The sequence below is a fragment of the Saccoglossus kowalevskii genome, chromosome 6 (genome assembly GCF_978046115.1).
Source record: "Saccoglossus kowalevskii chromosome 6, keSacKowa6.1, whole genome shotgun sequence".
NCBI lineage: Eukaryota > Metazoa > Hemichordata > Enteropneusta > Harrimaniidae > Saccoglossus > Saccoglossus kowalevskii.
The window spans coordinates 14,067,948-14,091,657 of NC_140646.1; the positions used below are offsets into that span (position 1 = coordinate 14,067,948).

At 33.1% G+C, this 23,710-nt stretch overlaps 1 protein-coding gene across 1 annotated transcript; it reads right to left on the reverse strand.

The window, feature by feature from the left end:
* Positions 1-3,173: 3,173 nt before the first annotated feature.
* On the reverse strand, positions 3,174-23,352 carry LOC102806736 (protein-glutamine gamma-glutamyltransferase K-like). The gene is made up of 13 exons (XM_085500079.1): positions 22,978-23,352; positions 21,169-21,351; positions 19,213-19,476; positions 12,407-12,525; positions 10,955-11,059; positions 10,289-10,463; positions 9,660-9,798; positions 9,294-9,397; positions 8,861-9,115; positions 7,664-7,954; positions 6,819-6,979; positions 6,213-6,349; positions 3,174-4,216 (listed from the first exon to the last, which is right to left on the reverse strand). The coding sequence occupies exons 1-13, from the start codon at positions 23,162-23,164 to the stop codon at positions 4,069-4,071; spliced, it is 2,268 nt and encodes a 755-aa protein (XP_085356205.1). The 5' UTR covers positions 23,165-23,352; the 3' UTR covers positions 3,174-4,068.
* Positions 23,353-23,710: the final 358 nt, after the last annotated feature.

Consider the following 23,710-nt stretch of genomic DNA (forward strand, 5'->3'; position numbering starts at 1 on the left):
TACACCAGCGTTGAAAGCGACTCATGGGTACAACACAATAGTAATGATTCACAATTCGACTTGAATAATCTACAATTTACAGTAAACTAGAGAAGCACGATATCTGAAAACTGGGGTAAAGTGTCTCAGCAAGATATCGTCTGATTAAATTATTCAGCATGTTACCTCCCACGCAGGCATCTATCTAAGACGTCCTTGTTTTATTTAAGTAATCAATCACATGTACCCGTATACGTGACATAGTTATCAAAATGATGTGACGAATATAGGCTATACAATGTTATGACGCAAACAATGTCATTATGCATGTTTTATAATTTATATCTGTACAGACATTCGCTGCACAAAATACTAACCGTTCGTCTAAATATTACATTTATTTGCCCAATTTTCCATTTTATTGAAAAAAGTGCCGACGTTTCGTAGATAAACGGTGATAATGTTGCGAAAATGTCGATTTTCTGATTACTAGTATGTAAGACACCGGTCATGACGGGATCATATCAATCCATTTTTATTCTCTGTCCAAGCCGTTAAAGCCGATGACAGAATGGAACAGAAGACCAGATTATCCAATCAATGTTTGTTCCATTGTTAACGACACCTGTTGATCTCGTTTAGTCAGATTTTTTTTCAAACATTCGGAAACTATTGTGTATGAAAATACTACAATAATTCAGTCTTTAGTTTTACAAATATACATCACGGTTCAAACGAATGTGTTCATAATCGACCCTGACTAGAGGGAGGAATATTGGTTACCTAATGACGAGCTCACGGCGTAAATCGCGACGTATCTAGTGACAAGTGAGACGATTCCAAGGAGCATACCATTATTGATGTTGGGGAGAGGGGTTAGGTTTGAAATGAAAAATAAAAAAGGAATGAGAATAGATGAAAAACACTACAAATTACCCCCAGTACTGGGGGCATTGCAGAATGTATGGCATGTCGCCGGTGTCCGTCGATTATTCCGAATTCCCGTAAGTTCGTAAATACTAGAAATTCAAAGCTTTGGCTTTACATACACAAATAACAGGAAATAATACAGTTTAACTGTGTATCATGCCTGGCCGTCTTGATACATGTTTATTTTAGCAGTCTTATCAGATCAGACGGCTGGGACTTCTGACAATGACCATCAAATATGTCATACATGTATCGCCATATTGCCTTGACAATATATCGCTCATCGAAAACAACTGCCACTTACCTGAATGTTATAAACACGAAATAGAGTGAAATCGTCAAGGTGCCGGTCAGTATTCAATTTAAATATGTATTGCTGCCGGCAAAAAAAAAATAGCTACACCCGACTGATGATAATTCGACATCTACTACGCAGACTCGAGCCCTCGGATGGATATTAACATTCTGCAGACTGAGCACTTAGCTCACGCCATGTTACGTGACTGAAATGTAAGTATTAGCGCCCGGATGTAAGCAAAAACGTCGCTAATCACCATGGAAATTCCTAGTATATGACAAGTCATTTAAAACAAGACACGCGTATCTCAACACGGTTCTACTGATGTTCGAAGATCATAAATACAAAACCTTTTATTTATCGATTGCGTGTACATTGATGATTTCAGAGCAGTTAAAGGTAATTTAGAAGACAATTCTCATAAAATAAGACTATTTAATAGGTACAAAAATAAAAGGCAACTCAGACTGCAGAATCATTCTACCCGAGATGTCTCATCTGACTTAAAGGGCGGTAGTCGTCGCGTCACGCATGCGCGAGATATACGAGTCTCATGTAAACAAAGATGGCAACTTTGGCTGTTGCGCAGATCAACGAATACAAACAGAGACGTTACTAAGCTTTAATTAGGCATCTGTAGGTGATTGGAAGGTATCAAAGGAGTGTAAGTCGCGCCAAGGTTAAACCCAAAAAACAAGACACAAAAAACAACACAACTTAGCGCCCTCTGGTGGGAGGTTGTCATATATATGAGACATTTGTTTTTATCATGTGATTATTTTCTGTTTCAACATCTGAAAAATAACCTGCATTGAATTTCAAACTCTCATAACTTGAGGCTTAAACTCTCACAGCTTCTTGTCATCATAAATCTAAAAATATAATATAAATCAAAGAATTCAGAAAAAGTCCTGAGTACATCGAAAGCACAAGATAGATATATGTAAATTTGGTAATCAATATGCATGAATTTCAACTCTAGACTAATTAGGTATGTGCATTATCAAATGTTTCATTGAAATCTGAAGAGCGGTACCTGAGATAACTGCGAAAAGAGCTAAAATTGACTAATTTATGTAATCAATATGCACAAATTTAAACCATAAACTACTAGTAATCACATCTTTTAGTTAAAGCTGTTTAAGTATTAATGAAGATGCACTGATAAAAGTGGATTATTATGCAAATTGGATTTAATTTCACTTGACTAATCAGGTTTGAGTATTAATCCAGAGCATCTGTGTATCAAGTTTCAGCAAGGACTATTGAGTAGTTCTTGGGATATCAGTGAAAAATTCAGAAATTGGCTACTAGTATTTATTATGCAAATTCAATAACTGATATGCACACATTATCATAGAGCATCTATGTACCAAGTTTTATTAAAATCTTTTAATTTTGGAAATGAACAGACAGACAGACAGACAGACAGACAGACAGACAGACAGACAGACAGACAGACAGACAGACAGACAGGGAACAAGTAAATACAAAGACTATGTGTGCTGCACAAAAAAATCTCCAGTTAAATATCCAACCAGAATAATTGTTTTTAAACATGTTAAAGCATTTTGCGAAATGCATTATGGGAGATAACCACCCATTGTATATATTGGAATACAATAACACCCTGGAATTTTTTTTACAATATTTAATTCATATCAATAATATATGATTTTTTTTTTCAAAAAATTATTCGGTGACCCAATTTTTTCCTTCTTCATTTTTTGGTATTCTAAGAACCTAACAATAAAGAAAGTATGGTCAAGATGACATATAATCATCAATTCAAATCCTTCTTAAAACTGAAATCAACTACTATGGCCCAAGGAAAACATTACGCAATAAAAAGATTGTAAATTGTTAACAATAGCAACAGATTTCTAATTTAAAATTCCTCAAGCGCAGATCTATGAGTATATGTTTTGAAGGCATGCAAGACATTCATGGGAATCCAGGCACACTCTGATAGTTCATAAAAAGTTTTTTATTTCAATGAAATAAAAAAGAATATAAAAATTACAAAAGTATTAAACAATATAGATTTTAGCCAGGTATGATTGATTATATGCATTCTATACAACATTACAAAAGTCTATAAAAATTTCCTTAATCCACATCTACCGGTATATACAGATATAAACTATAAATTTTAAAACTATTCTGATCAATTACAAAATATTCAGTTATAAAAATAAAATTTGAAATTTACAGTAGTTTACAAATCAAATAATATAGGATTAATAAGACATTGTCACATTTTTTAAGTAAATAGTTTTTGTTGATGTATTAAATTGAACTACCTGTACTGAATGTAAAAAACAAATTGTGTATTGCACGCAAAGATATCTTGTAAACTGGATCTAATCTCAAACAAAAGTTGATTATAAATAGATTTTTAAGAGATTGAATGGAAGTGTACTGCCAATTAATGTGCATTATAATAGAATGTACTCTTTTAGTTTAGTTCATTTCATTTTATAAAGGAAGCAACAGCTCCACGGCCCAATAACAATATTTTACAAACTGGTGACGTAGCCTACAAATATTCCCCAAAACATGAAAAACTGTTATACGCACATTGCAAAGCTCAAGAAATAAGCACTCTATGTTATACCGGTAATATAGAAATGAAGATTTACAATAAGCTGATTGTCAGCTGCAAAATGCTTCTCTTTGTGAGACATTCTTACATCAGTTGATTGTCATGTGACACCATGATTGCAACATTCCTTTCAAAAAATAATGAACTATCTATCCTAAATTCCCTTTTTTGATTAAAGATATTTTTAATAACAGATCTATAATATAGACTTTCAACCTTTGGCACAAGCGAAATGTAAAAAAGGGGTTGTAGCTTCTTAAGCACGAGGTGCAATTTTCAAGTCCAGTGAGCCAGTGATATTATCAAGTTGCTTTGAATCGAATGAAGCCATAATTACTCGGTTTCCAGCTTTACGTGGTGTCAATTTTACTTCCATCTTCATATCACCATGTGGAATAATATTGCTAGAATAAAATATGAGAATATTAAAAATACAATGTAAAATTGTGACTTATGTGCTGGCCAGGTTTAACTGATTACCAACAAGTTTAATAAGAAAGTATCCATACATGATCAAACAAGCAGCCTATCGGCTGAGATAGCTCCGCTGTTAGCAATGCACATTTCAATTAAAGAACTGAAGACATCATTAGAATATGAACAATATGTATAGTATCAAAGCAATCGGACTTACAGTTTTTAACAAGAAGTCGAAAATATCACTTTCTACCAAAAATGACAAAAATATTCATCAAAATTAGAGAATTGAAGATATCATCACGAAATGAATAAATCTGATAAAGGTCTACATGTAGTATCTATATATGAAATATAAAAGCAATTGAATTTTTGGTTTTTAACAAGAAGTCGAAAATATCACTTTTTACCTAAAATTACAAAAATATTCACCAAAATTAGAGAATTGAAGATATCATCACAAAAGGAATAAAATCTGAGAGAGGTCCACATGTAGTACCTATATATGTAATATCAAAGCAATCGGACTTACAGTTTTTAACAAAAAGTCGAAAATATCACTTTTTACCAAAAATTAGAAAAATATTCATCAAAATTAGAGAATTGAAGATATCATCATGAAATGAACAAATCTAAGAGAGGTCTACCCAAGGTACATATACACCAAGTATCAAAGCATTCAGGCTTGTAGTTTTCAAGAAGAAGTCAAAAAAGTAAAACATTGACACGGACGACGACGACGGCGGACAATCACTCATATGATAAGCTCCGCTTGACAAAGTCGACAGCGGAGCTTAAAATGAAAAGGGTTATCCAACCACCATCAAGTAATAAGAAGTGTTAACCAATCAAAATCAAGTAATGAAAAGTTAACAAATCACTATTGAGTAACAGCATGTGTTAACAAATCACTACTGAGTAACAGCATGTGTTAACCAATCACTACAGAGTAACAGCATGTGTTAACCAATCACTACTGAGTAACAAGACGAGTTAACCAATCACTATTGAGTAACAGCACGTGTTAACAAATCACTATTGAGTAACAGCATGTGTTAACCAATCACTACTGAGTAACAGCATGTGTTAACCAATCACTACTGAGTAACAAGACGAGTTAACCAATCACTATTGAGTAACAAGACAAGTTAACCAATCACTATTGGGTAACAAGATGAGTTAACCAATCACTATTGAGTAACAAGACGAGTTAACCAATCACTATTGAGTAACAAGACAAGTTAACCAATCACTATTGAGTAACAAGATGAGTTAACCAATCACTATTGAGTAACAAGATGAGTTAACCAATCACTATTGAGTAACAGCATGTGTTAACAAATCACTATTGAGTAACAGCATGTGTTAACCAATCACTACTGAGTAACAGCATGTGTTAACCAATCACTACTGAGTAACAAGACGAGTTAACCAATCACTATTGAGTAACAAGATGAGTTAACCAATCACTATTGAGTAACAAGACAAGTTAACCAATCACTACTGAGTAACAAGACAAGTTAACCAATCACTATTGAGTAACAAGATGAGTTAACCAATCACTATTGAGTAACAAGACAAGTTAACCAATCACTACTGAGTAACAAGACAAGTTAACCAATCACTATTGAGTAACAAGATGAGTTAACCAATCACTATTGAGTAACAAGACAAGTTAACCAATCACTACTGAGTAACAAGACAAGTTAACCAATCACTATTGAGTAACAAGATGAGTTAACCAATCACTATTGAGTAACAAGACGAGTTAAGCAATCACTATTGAGTAACAAGACAAGTTAACCAATCACTATTTAGTAACAAGACGAGTTAAGCAATCACTATTGAGTAACAAGACGAGTTAACTAATTACCATCAAGGAATGAGTAAGCCCAATGACAAATACACAGAAACAGAGAAAAACCTTGATTTATACAGAATTCAGAATTCCAGACGAGAATACTAAAATACAAACAAACTTACTTGTGTCTGACTTTTTTAGGTTTTTGTAGACCTGGTCCTTCAACACTAACTGTACACTGTGATAACGTTGAGGGAATAGGATTTTTCAGATAAATTTTCAGTGTGAATTCCTTACCAACTTGTAATGGACCTTCAGTCTGAAAACAAATACAGTCAAAATACAAAGCATAATTAGACAACTTCACAGATATTAAAATTTCTGGTACTGTTTATGTGGAGTAAATGTTGCACAGTTCTTAATGTGAGCTGTGTTTAGATATTTTTTCTACTATCCTGAAATATCACTGAAAATGAAATATATACTAGCACCAAATCTTTATAAACATTTTTATTGTGCATATATAAAAGACAGTATAAGTTAGATTTACACATTTCCCACCTGTTATATTTAATATGAAAATAAATTTGTGCGAAATGTTGATGAATAGTAGGGGGGAGAGTGGCATAACATGATTGGCTGAAAAAATCGTTTCATTTGTATAAATTAATATTCATGAGCAATAAAAAACTTATCTTTTCAGTGAAACTGTGCCAAGATGCTTTGCTATAGCCGACATTGTAAATTCATGAATATTCTACTGTTTATTTGATTAGTTGTTGACCTACCTCTAATGTAAGATCGGGTGTACGCAGACGGAAATCATCTTGATCCGCCCACATCTGTTTAGTTTCTCTCACTTTACCCATTGCATATATTTTCATTGCTGATTGGTCAGCTAGTTTACCAAGGTAGTCAGAACATACTACTCTTTTAACAGCTTCAGATGCTGCAGAAAACAAACCAAATAACAAAAATAACATCACCTTGGCGAATCAGATGTATGACTCGGAAGACAAATTGTAGAAAAATTGACTCATACATCTGAGGTATACCTATATCATTTTACACATGATGACTGTAGAAACATTTGGTAAAGAGCAGTGGTCATGACCCTCGCATGTGTGCCATTCATTGTCCCACAATCCAATGCACAATTGTAATGGAAATCACTATTATGAGGTTTGACCTTGGTGCACTTTTTACTGCCGATGACTCGTTCGATACCTTCCAATCAACTAAAAAATATCTAATTGAAGCTTGGTAACATCTCAGTTCGTACTAGTTGCGCAACAGTCAAAGTCGCCATCTTTGTTTATATGAGACCCATATATCTCACGCATGCGAGGTGCAATGACTACCGCCCTTTAATAACGTGTGCACCCAAGTGAAGCATTTACATTTTGTCTGTCACTTGTCAATATTTTGAAATGTGTGAAATTAGAAAGACAAGGTTCAAATATGGTGCTACAATGTACTTTGCAATGATGGATATGATCACAAACTCAAACACTATGAACAGATTTGCCTGTTCAAACAACAAATTGGGCAAAGCTGTGAAATGAATTAGGTGACAAGACTGAATGGTGGGTATATAAATGTTTGACATTACAACAACCTTGCAATAACTTACACGAGTTTGGTTCTAAAACCAAGTCAATATGCTGATCTTTGCATTTACTGTTTTTGACGGGAATGCCGGTGTAGTGGCACACATGACTAGCGATGTACACATCAACCGTTCTCTTCTCATTACTTTTATTTACCACTTTAATTCTGACGTCATAATCATCTCCCACAGTTACCATGTCATCAGTTTCAATCTCAAATTGTACATCATCTGGGCCATCATCAGTATCATATGTATTTGGACGACTTCCATGTTCAATGGCGCATGCAACAGCCATTCGGTTCTCCTCCGAATCTGAAAAAAAAAAATACTATACTCATTATTCACAGTAAATTTTCGTTTATGTTTTTTTAAAAAAAACACAATATTTTTCATGCTAGGTGAATGGTTGCAATGATAATGGTAAATTAATACAAGATCATATATGCCCATGCAGTATCTGCTGATCATGACCACAGTTTTGTTAAGAGCCGCGCCATTCAGTCAATAAATAGCAATGAGGAGTTCTTGCCTGTGGAACACTCATCGAGATGAAAAGTCACTTTTTGATGTTTCAAGATAGAATTTCAACTCAGGACCCACCAATTATGTCTCAATCTAGCATTGAAGCTCTTTATTAAATCAAACTACTGATTTTAGAGAGGAAAAATCACGTTCACACATTTATATAATGACCACCAGTCTATATAGTGACCACTTTTAAGCAGTTCCAAGGAATAATATAATATGTAGCAATGTAGAGACCAAAATAATAATTAGCATTTTGTTTATAAAACGTTTTGTTTTTTTAATTTCCTAAAGTCAAAATAATTTGATTTTGATCAACTCAAATAAATATGTTTTTGATGCAACAGTACCATCTCATAAATGTACAATTTGATCCCATCTAAAAATAATCTAACCTCCATATGAAGATCACCTGTCTCTAAAGCGCAGTTTAAAAAAGTCTAATATACCCAGGATTGACTGTATAAAAATATAAAGGCATTGTTGAGATGCATTCTTTCCACAAACTGTATAGACATTAATTAACTGGGTTTTAATTTTGCTATTTTCACTGATTAGTAAAATTCGCTAAAATAAATCCATGTGATCATGTAAATTAACAATAGAAATTATTAGTTGAATAAAAACCCAGTGAAAATAAATGGTTTTACAGTACATGACTTATACATCCATGGGTACAGATAGGTCACTCACCTTCACTAAATTTATATAAATGTGTGATATCTTCTCTATCATTTCCCATTACAGCTTTGGTACTGATAAATTTACCCACGGCTGACTTTTGAACATTCCTGGCTTTCATCTTGGTAACAAACCCTTTAAACGTAGTGCATTCCCAGTCAATCCTGTCAGCGTTGACTTCAGCAAATACGAATCCAGTGTCATAACCATAGTATACATGTCCTTGTTTTACAGCTGCCAATGGTGCAGGGCCTGTCCAATACACTCCTATTATTGTGCATTAAATTGGGCGGAACAAAAAATTATATTGTGTTAAATTTACATATATATATTTGAATAAATTGAGATACGTACATAAGAGCATGCATCTGATGAGTGCCAACATTATCTAGTAACAGACAATATCATAAATAATTCCACTACAATATTACCATGGCAACTATACCTTCACTCCTCTCTTGTGGGGTAGCATCCAATGCTTGCCATCCACCATATCCAGGTGGCAAATCAGGTCTTGCCATCCAACAGTCATTCCAGACATGGAAATTCCTAAGATAAATAACAGAAATAAATAGCTAATTAAGAATTCAACAATTAATTACTGACTGATAACTTAAATTATCACCATACAGAATCACCATTAAGACTTTCAAGTACCATTCCTGTATCATCATGATGTTTATTAATTGTTGTCACTAGGTGGCGCTATCTGACTTACCATACAGAATCACCATTATGACTTTCAAGTACCATTCCTGTATCATCATAATGTTTATTAATTGTTGCCACTAGGTGGCGCTATCTTACTTACCATACAGAATCACCATTAAGACTTTCAAGTACCATTCCTGTATCATCATAATGTCTGTCAATTGTCAAACTGCCATCTGTATCATGAGATGATGCATAGTTGGTCACACTCCTGGCAGGAATTCCAAGACAACGTAACACTGAAAGATAAAGTCAGATAATGTTCATATTAACAGAAACCTGAATGTATCATATAAACAAAGTACCAGTTCTATGTTGTGCAATGATCCACTTGTCAAAGCAAGGAAACTTTAAGAACAAATCTGACAGTGGACCACCCCAGGTAGCTGTGCTATAAATAGCAAGGTCATCTAGCTTATAGTGTTAGAGAGGAAGTTGCTTGAAAAAAATGTGACGAACGGCAGACAGTGGACAGACAAAGACAGGTCCAGTCAACCTATGTGCTCCGCTCGATCATATGACAGCAAAGCTAAAAAGAACTCATTGGTTCCATGACAAGTATGTGAGCTCAAAATTCAGTGAAATTGCTCAAAATAGTTAAATTAAATGCCAGTGATAATAAATGGTTTTACAGTATATTTACACCAAACAAAATCACAGCTATTGCCAATTTAAGTGAGGTTTTACAGGACTAAAAATTGTATTGCTTTAGTCAAAACCATTACATACTTGTGGTAAGGATTCCCGAAAACACCCAACATTGTCCAAATGATACAGGCTTCTTAGTTCTATTATACTCTTCAAATATCGCCACACTTCCAGTCCAGCTAGTCGGTTTAGTGCCACCAGCATAATCACCAGACCAGTTACCAACTAAAACACCATCATCATCTTGTGAATTGCCCTGAAGAATAATATCGACATTCAGTATTCAGTACTTAGTTCACATATAAAAAATATACCCAAACTCCATACGGAATTCCCATGTAATATTACCAACAATGATAGCAGCATATTTGTTAAAGTTAAATTGGGAGAGTCATCGCTTGTGCCAGATGACCATAGTGTGTTGTTGTTTACAAACAAAAATCTTCAATCTCGTGAGCTTTTTCATTTTTAGCATGTGTTGTTATCGTTGCTTAGAACTCAATTCCTGTGTTCAGATGACAATCCATCCATTATAAATAAAGTTGTTTACAGTTTAATGACTTTCCAAGCAATATTCTTTGCTACCAAAATTTGGGTGGAGCATTTTACACAAATATTTTTGCTTTGAGGTTTGAGGTAAACTGAACCAAATTATGTACAACTCGGTGAAAACTAAGATGATGCATTAGTTAATGTTATTAGTTTTTAATCCATCTAAATAGCATGACTTATCGTGAATGTTTTTACCAGTGATGACAGTACTCTAGCAACTAACACAGCATTGTTACGGGCCCATGGTACAACACCAAGTTCCAGCAGATACATGACAGCTTCAAATACTTCACTTTCAAACTGCAATACAAATAATAAAACAGAATAAACAGTTTTTCTTTTTAAATATTGTGAAAAATAAAATAAATACTGAAAAAAAAAATTCATGGCAAAAAAGAATAAAAGCCTCATCATTGCATTATTTATTTATTTTTTTGAACAACTCAGGACCAGAGAGAAATCTGTTTTACTAATAAAAGAAGTAATTTTATGCCAGACAGAAAGTTGAATTATTTTTCAATTCTCCAATACTGACAGCTTTGGCAGCAGGAAAAATATATTTTAAATATTCAGCTTGCAATGATGCAGGTGAACTGACCATACGAAAATAAAGATCCTTGGTTCTATTACATATATAAGTGGTATAGTGCACTGATAATCAACAGATAGCAATCTAAACTTGACATTCTAGAGTTAGCAAACCTTGACAACTTTTTCTTTCACTTTTAATACTATAGATATAATTTTCTACAGTTGAACAAAAAGTAATATTTCTAGGTGCGTATAATGCAAGTAATTATGTCTATGCCTATCATATATTCTTAGTAAATACTACCTCAAGTATTACACACCAATGTATCATATTGGGGTCTTATACACCTACACTCATGTGGTGATGACGAACAATAAATGGAATCCCTTCAATAAGAGATTACTTCATGGAAACAATACTCACCTTACATGCATATGTATAAGAAATGTGATACTCGTGACATTTTGTAAGTACAGGCAATTTAATAAAACAGGAAATAAGTATTTGGACATTATCATCAACAAGATTTGTTAATCTGATTTGTTAGGTAGAAGACATATATACTAAATTCAGAACTTGGTATTTGAGTGCACTCCACTTTCCAAAACTGAGACTGAGAATGACTATAATTCAAATAAAACTATTGCAGTGAGTTAAAAAAAAAATGCAGGACAGAAATGGTGTATTTCATACCCTCAGTATGGATTATCATAAATCCATCTTCAATATTCTGAATGTTGTCTCTATTGGCTAATTCAAGAATGGACAAGTCTAACAAGTAACAATGCAGGAAACATAAAAGCAATAGACAAGATTTGAGTTCCGCAGTTATCTTAGCAACTTGTGTACGCTGAGGTAAAACTATTCCAATTTCATCTGTGTAGTGGGTTTATGAATGTTGGGAACAAGGCAAACCAGGAAATAGATTGCTGAAGCTATAAATCATGAACTTATTTCCAGGACACTGTTCATAAAATTAATAATAATTTTTTTCATACTTTCAATTCCAGTTTTGATGAAATTACAGGAAATTCCTGTTGAAACATGTCAGCCACATCTATTCTTAAAGAAGTACAAACATACATAAATTGTATAAATTTATAATTTTATGTTACCTGTCCAAAATTCCATCTTCTTTTTCCCAATTGTCTGTAAGTGCCATACCATATAAATCCAAAGTCATTCAATACGTACTCTTCTCTTTCCATCACGCCTTCCATGTACACATCGTCATCTGCAATAAAAAAAAAAATTGGAATAAATTGCAGGACCTTTAAAAGAAAGTTCTTTAATAATATTTGAAGAAGCATCAGCACCATGTTATTGAATTTAATTACACATGTTTGCATTTTACAGTTCCAATATAATTCCTGATTCCCATGGCTTACCAGTTGAAAAAGATGATTTTTTTCAGATAAAATGAGCTGAAAATATGTGTGATTCCCTGAGTAGATATTACTGTGACATAGTAGACAAAGGCAAGATGGCGGATATCAACCAAAGCTTGAGTCACTTGAAAAGAAAATCGATAACATATCCTCCCTTGAGAAGAAATTAGTAGAGCTGCAAACGTCGGTATTTTGAGGATTATAAACATCTGATGGAAGATCTTGAAACGAAGAATGAGTTACTGAGTAATCAACTCCAAGTTACACAATCCTCATTAAGCGCTACAAAAAATGAGTTACAGGAATTACAGCAGTACACCAGAAGAAACAATATCGAGATACATGGAGTGCCTGAACAACGAAATGAAGATACCGATAATTTAGTTGTGAAAATTTCTGATGCTGTCGGCATTAAGATTTCACAAAATGACATTGATGTCAGTCATCGTCTGCGCTCGAGAAACCATCAACAACCTCCACCCATTATAGTAAAATTTGTTAGAAGAACCACCGGAAATAAAATTTTCAACTCCAGGAAAACATAAAAAACAAAACTACAAAAGATATAAACATTGATACAAATGTAAGTACACGTGTCTTTATCAACGAAAATCTCACCCCCGCTAACAAACAGCTATTTCACACCGCAAACCAGAAAAGAAAGAAAGCCCATTGGAAATTTATATGGACTGTAAATGGAAAAATATATGCCAGGAAGAATGAAGGAAGTAGTGCCATTAGGATAGTATCAATCAACGACATAGACCGTATCCGTCCAACATAGACTGGAATTATTATCCTGGACCACCAATATAGACTGGACTCATTTTCATGGGCCCTCTTGATACACACCAAATAACATATAACTGTAAACAGTACTCCATTGATCAATTTAATACAGGTATAGTTCCATTCCGCCAACATTTTGCAATTTTTTATTCTAATGTCTGATCACTGGGAAAGCATTTTGATGACCTGGGTTACCTTTTAAGTGTCATCAAACAAAAATTCTCTATCATCGTTCTTACAGAAACTTGGTTACAAAATGATTCAGACTTGTCTCTGTTTAATCTCACTTCCTATCAACTTGTTACATGTAACCGTGAACATTCCCAGGGTGGGGGAGTTTCAATGTATATACACAACTCATTGTCTTTTTCACGCATTGATACTTTTGAAATTGCCCACTGTGAATCATTATTTGTGGAAGTCTTCATTGGCCAACAAATTATTGTTGGTGTAATTTATAGGCAGCCAAATACCCCTTTACAGGAATTTCTCGACACTTTAGAAAAATGCCTCGACAAGTTCTCTTCTGCAAATAAAAAATGTATGATTCTTGGTGATTTTAACATTGATGTCAGTTTGAATCCCCAGAAAGCTATGGGACAGGATTGCATACACCCCCGGCTTATAATTGACGCTGCTTATCATATTTCTCGTCCTCTAGCACACATTGCTAACTCTTCCATAACACAAGGTATATTCCCAGATGCCCTTAAAGTTGCTAAAATTATACCATTATATAACAAGCAGCCTATCGGCTGAGATAGCTCCGCTGTTAGAAATGCACATTTCAATTAAAGAACTGAAGACATCATCAGAAAATGAACAATATGTATAGTATCAAAGCAATCGGACTTACAGTTTTTAACAAGAAGTCGAAAATATCACTTTTTACCAAATATGACAAAAATATTCACCAAAATTATAGAATCCAAGATATCATCACGAAATGAACAAATCTGAGAAAGGTCTACATGTAGTATCTAAATATGTAATATCAAAGCAATTGAACTATTGGTTTTTAACAAGAAGTCGAAAATATCACTTTTTACCAAAAATTACAAAAATATTCACGAAAATTAGAGAATTGAAGACATCATCACAAATTGAACAAATCTGAGAGAGGTCCACATGTAGTACCTATATATGTAATATCAAAGCAATCGGACTTGTGGTTTTTAACAAGAAGTCGAAAATATCACTTTTTACCAAAAATTACAAAAATATTCACCAAAATTAGAGAATTGAGGATATCATCATAAAATGAACAAATCTGAGAAAGGTCCACATGTAGTACCTATATATGTAATATCAAAGCAATTGGACTTGCGGTTTTTAACAAGAAGTCGAAAATATCACTTTTTACCAAAAATGATAAAAATATTCACGAAAATTAGAGAATTAAAGATATCATTACAAAATGAACAAATCTGAGAGAGGTCCACATGTAGTACCTATATATGTAATATCAAAGCAATCGGACTTGTGGTTTTTAACAAGAAGTCGAAAATATCACTTTTTACCAAAAATTACAAAAATATTCACCAAAATTAGAGAATTGAGGATATCATCACAAAATGAACAAATCTGAGAAAGGTCCACATGTAGTACCTATATATGTAATATCAAAGCAATTGCACTTGCGGTTTTTAACAAGAAGTCGAAAATATCACTTTTTACCAAAAATGACAAAAATATTCACCAAAATTAGAGAATTAAAGATATCATTACAAAATGAACAAATCTGAGAGAGGTCCACATGTAGTACCTATATATGTAATATCAAAGCAATTGCACTTGCGGTTTTTAACAAGAAGTCGAAAATATCACTTTTTACCAAAAATGACAAAAATATTCACCAAAATTAGAGAATTAAAGATATCATTACAAAATGAACAAATCTGAGAGAGGTCCACATGTAGTACCTATATATGTAATATCAAAGCAATTGCACTTGCGGTTTTTAACAAGAAGTCGAAAATATCACTTTTTACCAAAAATGACAAAAATATTCACCAAAAGTAGAGAATTGAAGATATCAACATGAAATGAACAAACCTAAGAGAGGTCTACCCAAGGTACATATACACCGAGTATCAAAGCATTCAGGTTTGTAGTTTTCAAGAAGAAGTCGAAAAAGTAAAACATTGACACGGACGACGACGGAGACGGACAATCACTCATATGATAAGCTCCGCTCGACAAAGTCGACAGCGGAGCTAAAAAGGGATCAGCTTTAGATGTTAGTAACTACAGACCGATTTCAATTTTACCTGTTCTTAGCAAGATAATAGAGTCTATTATTAACAAACAACTAATGTCTTTCCTTGATAAATACAATATTCTTCTGCCATCTCAATATGGGTTTCGGAAAAGTTTTAATACAAAACTTGCCCTTGCCGATTTAGTATCTGATATTGTAGATAAAATGGATGAAGGCTTTGTAACATTTGGTATTTTTATTGATCTAAAAAAAGCCTTCGATACAATTGACCACTTAATTCTCCTTCAAAAATTAGCATATTATGGGGTCAGGGGTCTCCCACTCAAGTGGTTTCATAGCTACCTTTCCAACCGCCAACAAGCAGTAAATATCGATAGCACTATGTCAGCGCAACGACTAAATAAATGCAGGGTTCCACAGGGTTCCATTTTAGGACCAATTCTTTTCCTTCCTTATATTAATGATATTAACCAATCCACTAATGCATTTGTTTTTCGTTTATTTGCCAATGATACTAACCTGTTTAAATACATGAAAACACATACTATTGACCTTAACACAATTAACGACGACTTTGGTAAAGTGATAGAATGGTGTAATGCTAACAAACTAACAGTGAGTGTAGACAAGACTAATTACATGATTATGAAAACGCCCCAAAAACGAACACAAATAACAGGCCATCTAACTATGATGGGCACGCCGATAGAGGGCGTACAGTCAGCTACATACTTAGGTGTTTCTATCGACCCCTCACTTACCTAGAAATCTCATATAGAAAAAGTGAGACAAATTATTACTCCCAAAATTGGTATTATATCCTGAATTCGTCACTATATTCCTCGTTCTATACTAATTTTACTATATAATACATTAATCCTTCCTCATCTAACATACTGTATTGAAATTTGGGGAAACACTTATCCAACTTTACTTGAGCCAATTCTTTGTCTACAAAAAAAGGTAGTTCGACTTATCACTTTTTCCAACTTTCATGCTCACTCTGCTCCCCTTTTTCGCCAACTTGGAATTCTCGATATTCACAAACTCTGCAAACTTCAAACATGTTTATTTATTTTTGACCTCAAACACGACCGTTTTGCCCGTAGTCTTAGGTATTATGCAAGCAATCCGTCAGATAGCTACCCTACTAAAGCAACAACTGAAGGAAACCTGTCAATTCCGAAATTACATTTGTCCATTTCCCAGCATAATTTTAAATATGCAGCTGTTACACATTGGAACAAAGTTCAAATATTAGAAATCAATTTAAATCAGATTTAAAGACCCATCTCATAAGTAGTTAACTGGCATATCCATCTTTCTTGACTATTATTAGTATCTTAGTTACTTTATTTTCTTTGTGTTATATTTGCTAACCAGGGCATATTTGTTAGTTCCTTGGAAGATTTTGTTTGTTTGTTTTTTTCCCTACCAATTCATTATTTATATTTCTTATTTTTGTTTGATTAGCAGTTTGATTCATTTAATTGTTTCATAACAGGTTAATTAATTATTATATCAACTGGTTGCTTGGTTATTTATTAATTTTTTTTTTGATAAATAGTTATTGATGAATTGTATTTTTCATCTATAAACACTGATGAGTGATTTAATGCAACTCATTCAAAATCTGTCCTACGGTTTGCTAATTGATCTCAGGCTCAAGCGTGCCCACGATAAATCTGCAAACGCTATAAAATCGGGAATTGGGAATGGTTCCTCTGTTTTCTGATTGCTTTTTACCAACATTGTATACAGTATACTCAGTTCAAAACATAAACATTGTCCATGGTCTTAACTATACTGTAAGCAAACTTGACACTAATTTGGCAATTGCTTTTAGCAGACCTCTAAAAGTTGACTGATATGCATATACATAAACAAGATAACAGCAATTTATCAACTTTTCAAACAGGCTCAAATATATGGCACTAAATGATTGATGTTGCAACAAAATCAGAATTTGTTTTTTTAAATTTTTTTTGTGTGTGTGCCAGGCGACAGTTTCAAACATTGAATGTCACTGTTGTCTCTCGTGACTTTTTTTTTTGTATGTGCAAATTGCAAGTGCTGACACATAGTGCATTTGCCACAGAAGTCATATTCATGTTTGGGACTACATGACAGGGCTGTGCAGCCATCTTCCTATCAAATAGCAATTTAATGCACTATCCTGTGGACCTCAACCAAGGTTTCCCCAAAGTCGCATTCGTTAGTGAATGAATCTCGGCCAGTGGAATTGGCCTTCCCATTGAGTCTGTGGCACACTCGCCCAGGATAGGGGTCGACCTTTTTGATGTTCAGCCTGAGGTAGGATTTGAACTTGGGTCTACTGATCACGAGTCTGATGCAACAACCACTATGCTACCAGTGGCCGGTGACAAAATCAAAATTGGTAATGTTTTTAATTTTACATGGTTAAGATTTATAACATTCATGGTATTATTTTGCAGTCTGCTTTGTCTAACACTGTCCATTGCAAAATATACAATGCATCTGTGTAGCAAACTGTAGTTATTTGAGGCAATCCAGGACAATATTTTGACTGAATTTCATTAACATCTGATGTGTATGATAGCTATGAATTGCAATCATGTACATACATCTGCTAAGAGACATAACACTCTCCTACGCACAAAGATATGATATTTGAAAAAAATCAGCCATTTTGAATTAACCTGAAATTAATGCATGTCAACACATGTGACATGATGTACAATGTATCTGTAAATCAAAGCAATGCCAGGGAATGGATATCCTGCATCAAGGTCCAATTCCCGATTCCGGAATCAGACGCAATGTAATTCTATTTGCCCATGCGTAACCTACCTAACAACGGGCGAGGGTAGAACACAATTATAAAAATTCATAAGACACCAGTAGACATGCAACTCGGAAGAAGTCAGTGGCATATTTGAAACAGTTTTTTAAAGGTAGTGGAGTGAGTGTGGGTGGGTACAAACGAGGGCACCTAGAAGAACTATTTAAGACAGCTGAGAAACGTGGATTTCCATTTGAAAAAGATGATTTTTCAGAAAAAATAGAAATAGAGATGGTACGTGTGTGTTTCACAGAGTAAATATGACCGTGCCATAGTTTTTCAACTCCGACAATACTACGCTATGAAAATATTACGCTATAGTCAAAGATAACGTGCATGCTCATTATTCTTGCTTAGGCAGAATAGTGTGCAAATTTTCAGAGGCTGGTATGAGTTGGATAATGGCAGTTTTATTTCAGGGGAATTTTTACATTGCAAGTTGGAAACTGTGATGTTTGGTGCACTGCGACTCTGCGTGTTCACGAACGTTCAAAATCTGTCCTACCTTTCGGTTTGTTGAACCCAGGTCACATGATATGCGCAAGCACACAAACGATGAATGCGCAAATGCTATTAACTAAGAAACCCCAATTATGTTCAATGCATGTACCAAGTTTGAACAAAATCAGATCAAGCATGACTAAGATCCAGTTCTAAACATATGTTTAATGTTGAACGTGGTTACAACATAAAGCTTACCTTTACACCATGGATTAAAGAGCACATACATTGGTTGAGACACAGTGAAACGATCAAAGAACTCTTCACTGTTGGATGTACTTATAGTTTCAATGGCAAGAGTATATTTTCCAATATGTGCCTTGGATAGCAGATATACACTCAATGAAACTTTGTCTCCACGCGTGCTCAAGATCTTGACACCGGAGTTACTGTCTGATAACTCTCCATCCATAAATGGTAACATTAACAGTGTTCCTTTACTTACTCTGTGTGGTGGTTCACCTGGGAAACAAAATACCATACCTTAGTGAATATTGTGCAACATACGAGACACAATTAAAAATTAAAAATTTTATGAAGGCAAAAAATAATTAAATTATAAATGCTAGTAAAAATCAAAAAATGCTTAGAAAACACACCTATGTGCTGAGAGTATTGGAGGCTAATTTAAAATTGATTCAAACTTTAAGATTAGCCGTTCAAACAAAAAGCTTAGAAATTAATATTGGTCTGCTATTTAATTGAGATGCACAACATGAAAACAATGTGATCCATAGTTTATCATATTCACAGTAAATAAATATAGATATGTGGTTTGCAGTACTCCAGAGCATCTCTATTTTAATTTAAATCTAATTTTGTTGAGATATAATTTCAATTTTGTCTGATGCCTGAAAGTTTCACCGTAGTCATTGACGCCTATTCAAGAGTATGATGTTTATTGCAACTAGCGTGAATGGGTGAGCTTCGTTTCGACAATGAACTGTTATCACTGTAAACAATGTTGAATTATTCTTCAAATGTTCAGTTTATCTTTTGAAACAACTAATTGAAAGTCGGCATAGGTGGATTTTTCAATGAAAACATAAGTCCCCAAATTTTTTGAGATGTTGAACCCCAAATAAGGGCCCACAAGCCGGGAAATCACCCAGGGCGGATTTATTACAGAATCCGGTATATATCAATAATAGAATTTGATGCTAATAATAGAATTTGATAACTATATATGGTAATAATAGAATTTGATAACTATATATGGTAATAATAGAATTTGATAACTATATATGGTAATAATAGAATTTGATAACTATATATGGTAATAATAGAATTTGATAACTATATATGGTAATAATAGAATTTGATAACTATATATGGTAATAATAGAATTTGATAACTATATATGCTAATAATAGAATTTGATAACTATATATGCTAATAATAGAATTTGATAACTATATATGCTAATAATAGAATTTGATAACTATATATGCTAATAATAGAATTTGATAACTATATAAGCTGATAATAGAATTTGATAACTACATGTATATGCTAATAATAGAATTTGATAACTATATAAGCTAATAATAGAATTTGATAACTATATAAGCCAATAATAGAATTTGATAACTATATATGCTAATAATAGAATTTGATAACTATATAAGCTGATAATAGAATTTGATAACTACATGTATATGCTAATAATAGAATTTGGTAACTATATATGCTAATAATAGAATTTGATAACTAAATATGCTAATAATAGAATTTGATAACTATGTATGATAATATTAGAATTTGATAACTATATAAGTTAATAATAGAATTTGATAACTATATATGCTAATAATAGAACTTGATAACTATATAAGCTAATAATAGAATTTGATAACTATATATGCTAATAATAGAATTTGATAACTATATAAGCTAATAATAGAATTTGATAACTATATACGCTAATAATAGAATTTGATAACTATATAAGCTAATAATAGAATTTGATAACTATATATGCTAATAATAGAATTTGATAACTATATAAGCTAATAATAGAATTTGATAACTATAAATGCTAATAATAGAATTTGATAACTATATAAGCTAATAATAGAATTTGATAACTATATAAGCTAATAATAGAATTTGATAACTATACATGCCAAAAATAGAATTTGATAATTAACTTACCAACTCTGAGCACCACCCCAAGCTTATCAGATTCTGGATTGAATTCTCTCTCAAATGTCACATCAATATCAAAACTTTGTCCACGTCTGACAATTAAGTACGGAACATCATAATCATTTGTGTTGTGTTCAACACTGTTACTATAAATCTTCAGATCAACGCTCTTTACCTTCAGTTGTCCATCTGAAATAATTACAAGATCAATTACAGTGAAATATATCGTTGTTTGATACTTCATATTGAACACAAAATCGGATTATCATTTATTATAAATTAAATTGTTGTGTTTACAGGACACAGTATTCGTTGGATGAAAATCAAAAATACTTACTCTAATATCCATGTCATTGGTTGTTAATACCGTAAATACCAAAACAACCAGTGCACATGCATAATAAAGAATTTTATATTTTTATAATATAATATAAATGAATACCGTATTTATAGGTAGAGTCTGTAAATCTGAAGCTTAATGATTACAAACTATATTTAGTGAAATATGTTTGATAATTTTAAAAATATTCTACCAGTATTAACCTTTTCACCACCAGTTCCCTCTTTTCATCACAAATTCACAAAAAAGTCCCGTTTATAGTCTGCACTTCCTTCAAAAGATTGGGACAAGACAAATTTTTTGAGTAAAAACTGAAAATTGACTGAAATTTGGTCCTTAATAGAAGTCGCACCCATTATTTTTGAATAATTGAGAACAAAAAATTCATCATTTCTCATATGTGTAGATGCTGTAATAGAACCCGCATCCCCTCTATTGCATTGTACCCTTTTAATAGAAACCAGATTTTACAGTAATTTTTAGAAAAATTGAAGAATATAAGAAAAACATGCAGATAAATTTGGGCGAAAAAGTCTGGTGGCGAAAAGTTTAAATATCTTGGTACAAAGATGAAAGAAAGATGCTAGCATTATCTATATCAGTGTACATTTTCTGCATCAGAATGACAACTATATTGTGTGTTAGATGTTAAATTAGCACTGTAATTGTAATTTACATGTACCGTAATACCATCACACAAAGTTCATAAAATCATAAACATGCTTTCATAAACAACTTAAATTTAAATTGATTAAACAGATTTGGTAAACCCTTATGGTAGCACTTAAAATAATTGAGGTGTATGCAAGTAGTCTTGATCTTTACTAAAACCATAAATTCTATTTATTTATAAAAAAAAATACCAATATATTTAAAAAACAATACTCACTGTGTTGACTATGATAGAATGCGTATCGTAATCAAGTCAACACAGTGAGCAGATTTTTATGCAAATAAACTCTTTCTTAAGTGTCTACATTCCAATAAATTGTACCTGCCCTCCACACTCTTGTCGATATTAACTGTAAAGTGTTTCTTAGCAGACGTGGCAGAATTGTGACCTAGTGAAATATCATCTCAAAATTAACAGATATAAACTGGAATGGCCCATTGTAAATTAATAATTTTACAGTTTATGCACAATGTTTGATACAGGTCCCATGCAACGAAAACAACATGGGTAAAATATAATGTTTGTTTACACAAAACTTAAAGGTACATTGACAACAGTGGTGCTTCAATTATTTGACTGTTTTTTTGAACAAATCTCCACTTGAATTTAATTTGTATACTGTGCCAAAACATGTGTAATATCATATACATGTATTATGTAACATACCCCAACCACCTGACCTGCATTGTGGGGCACTTAATAAAATGCATACAACCATAGAACTACAATTTGTAGTTTCATGACACAATCGACTTGGTAACACATTAAATAACAATAGAAAGTCCTTGAGAACATATATTACCTGAGGAAGGGGGTTGAGGTGGTTCTAAAATCAACAATGTTTGTGGTCGCCTGCCTTCTTGGTTAAATAAAGCTTCAGTTCTACCTCGAGGTCTGGAAGGTGTGGTGCTTGGAGGTTTGGTACTGCTGGCTCCTGATCCCATATTGACTACGTACAGGTTGATGTGTTCAAAACACGGATTATACATTCATATATAAAATATGTAGCTTCTGCAGTATAAATCTAATACACTCAGCTTATAATTATCGGGAGAAAGGTGTGATAGATACTCCATGCAATGACTTTGTTTACGGTACACTGCCAGCTTAGTTTCTTGGTGATGCAAACACATACATATCCCCCCATTCAACCACATTGACCTCCGTCTCTGAGGACACTATAAAAGAACCAAACACCTAATTTGCATATCAAAACAGAGTGTAAGAATCTAAACGCCCTTAATTGTCAAATAAATAGAACAATAGCCTTGATGGTAAATGAATATTTCACCTGGCATATATGGGGTCATATATATATATATATAGATATATACCACGCTTGAGAGCAACTCTTATTTATGCTTTGTTGTCATGGTTACACTAATCAAAACATATACACAGATGGAATGACCTTGATGACCTATAGAAGTGCATGATTTTCAAGAGCATATCAACTGACGATTAAATTTCCCAACCATTGCGAAATACTGATATGAGTTGCAGTGTGTAATAGATACAGATTACATTGATTATTT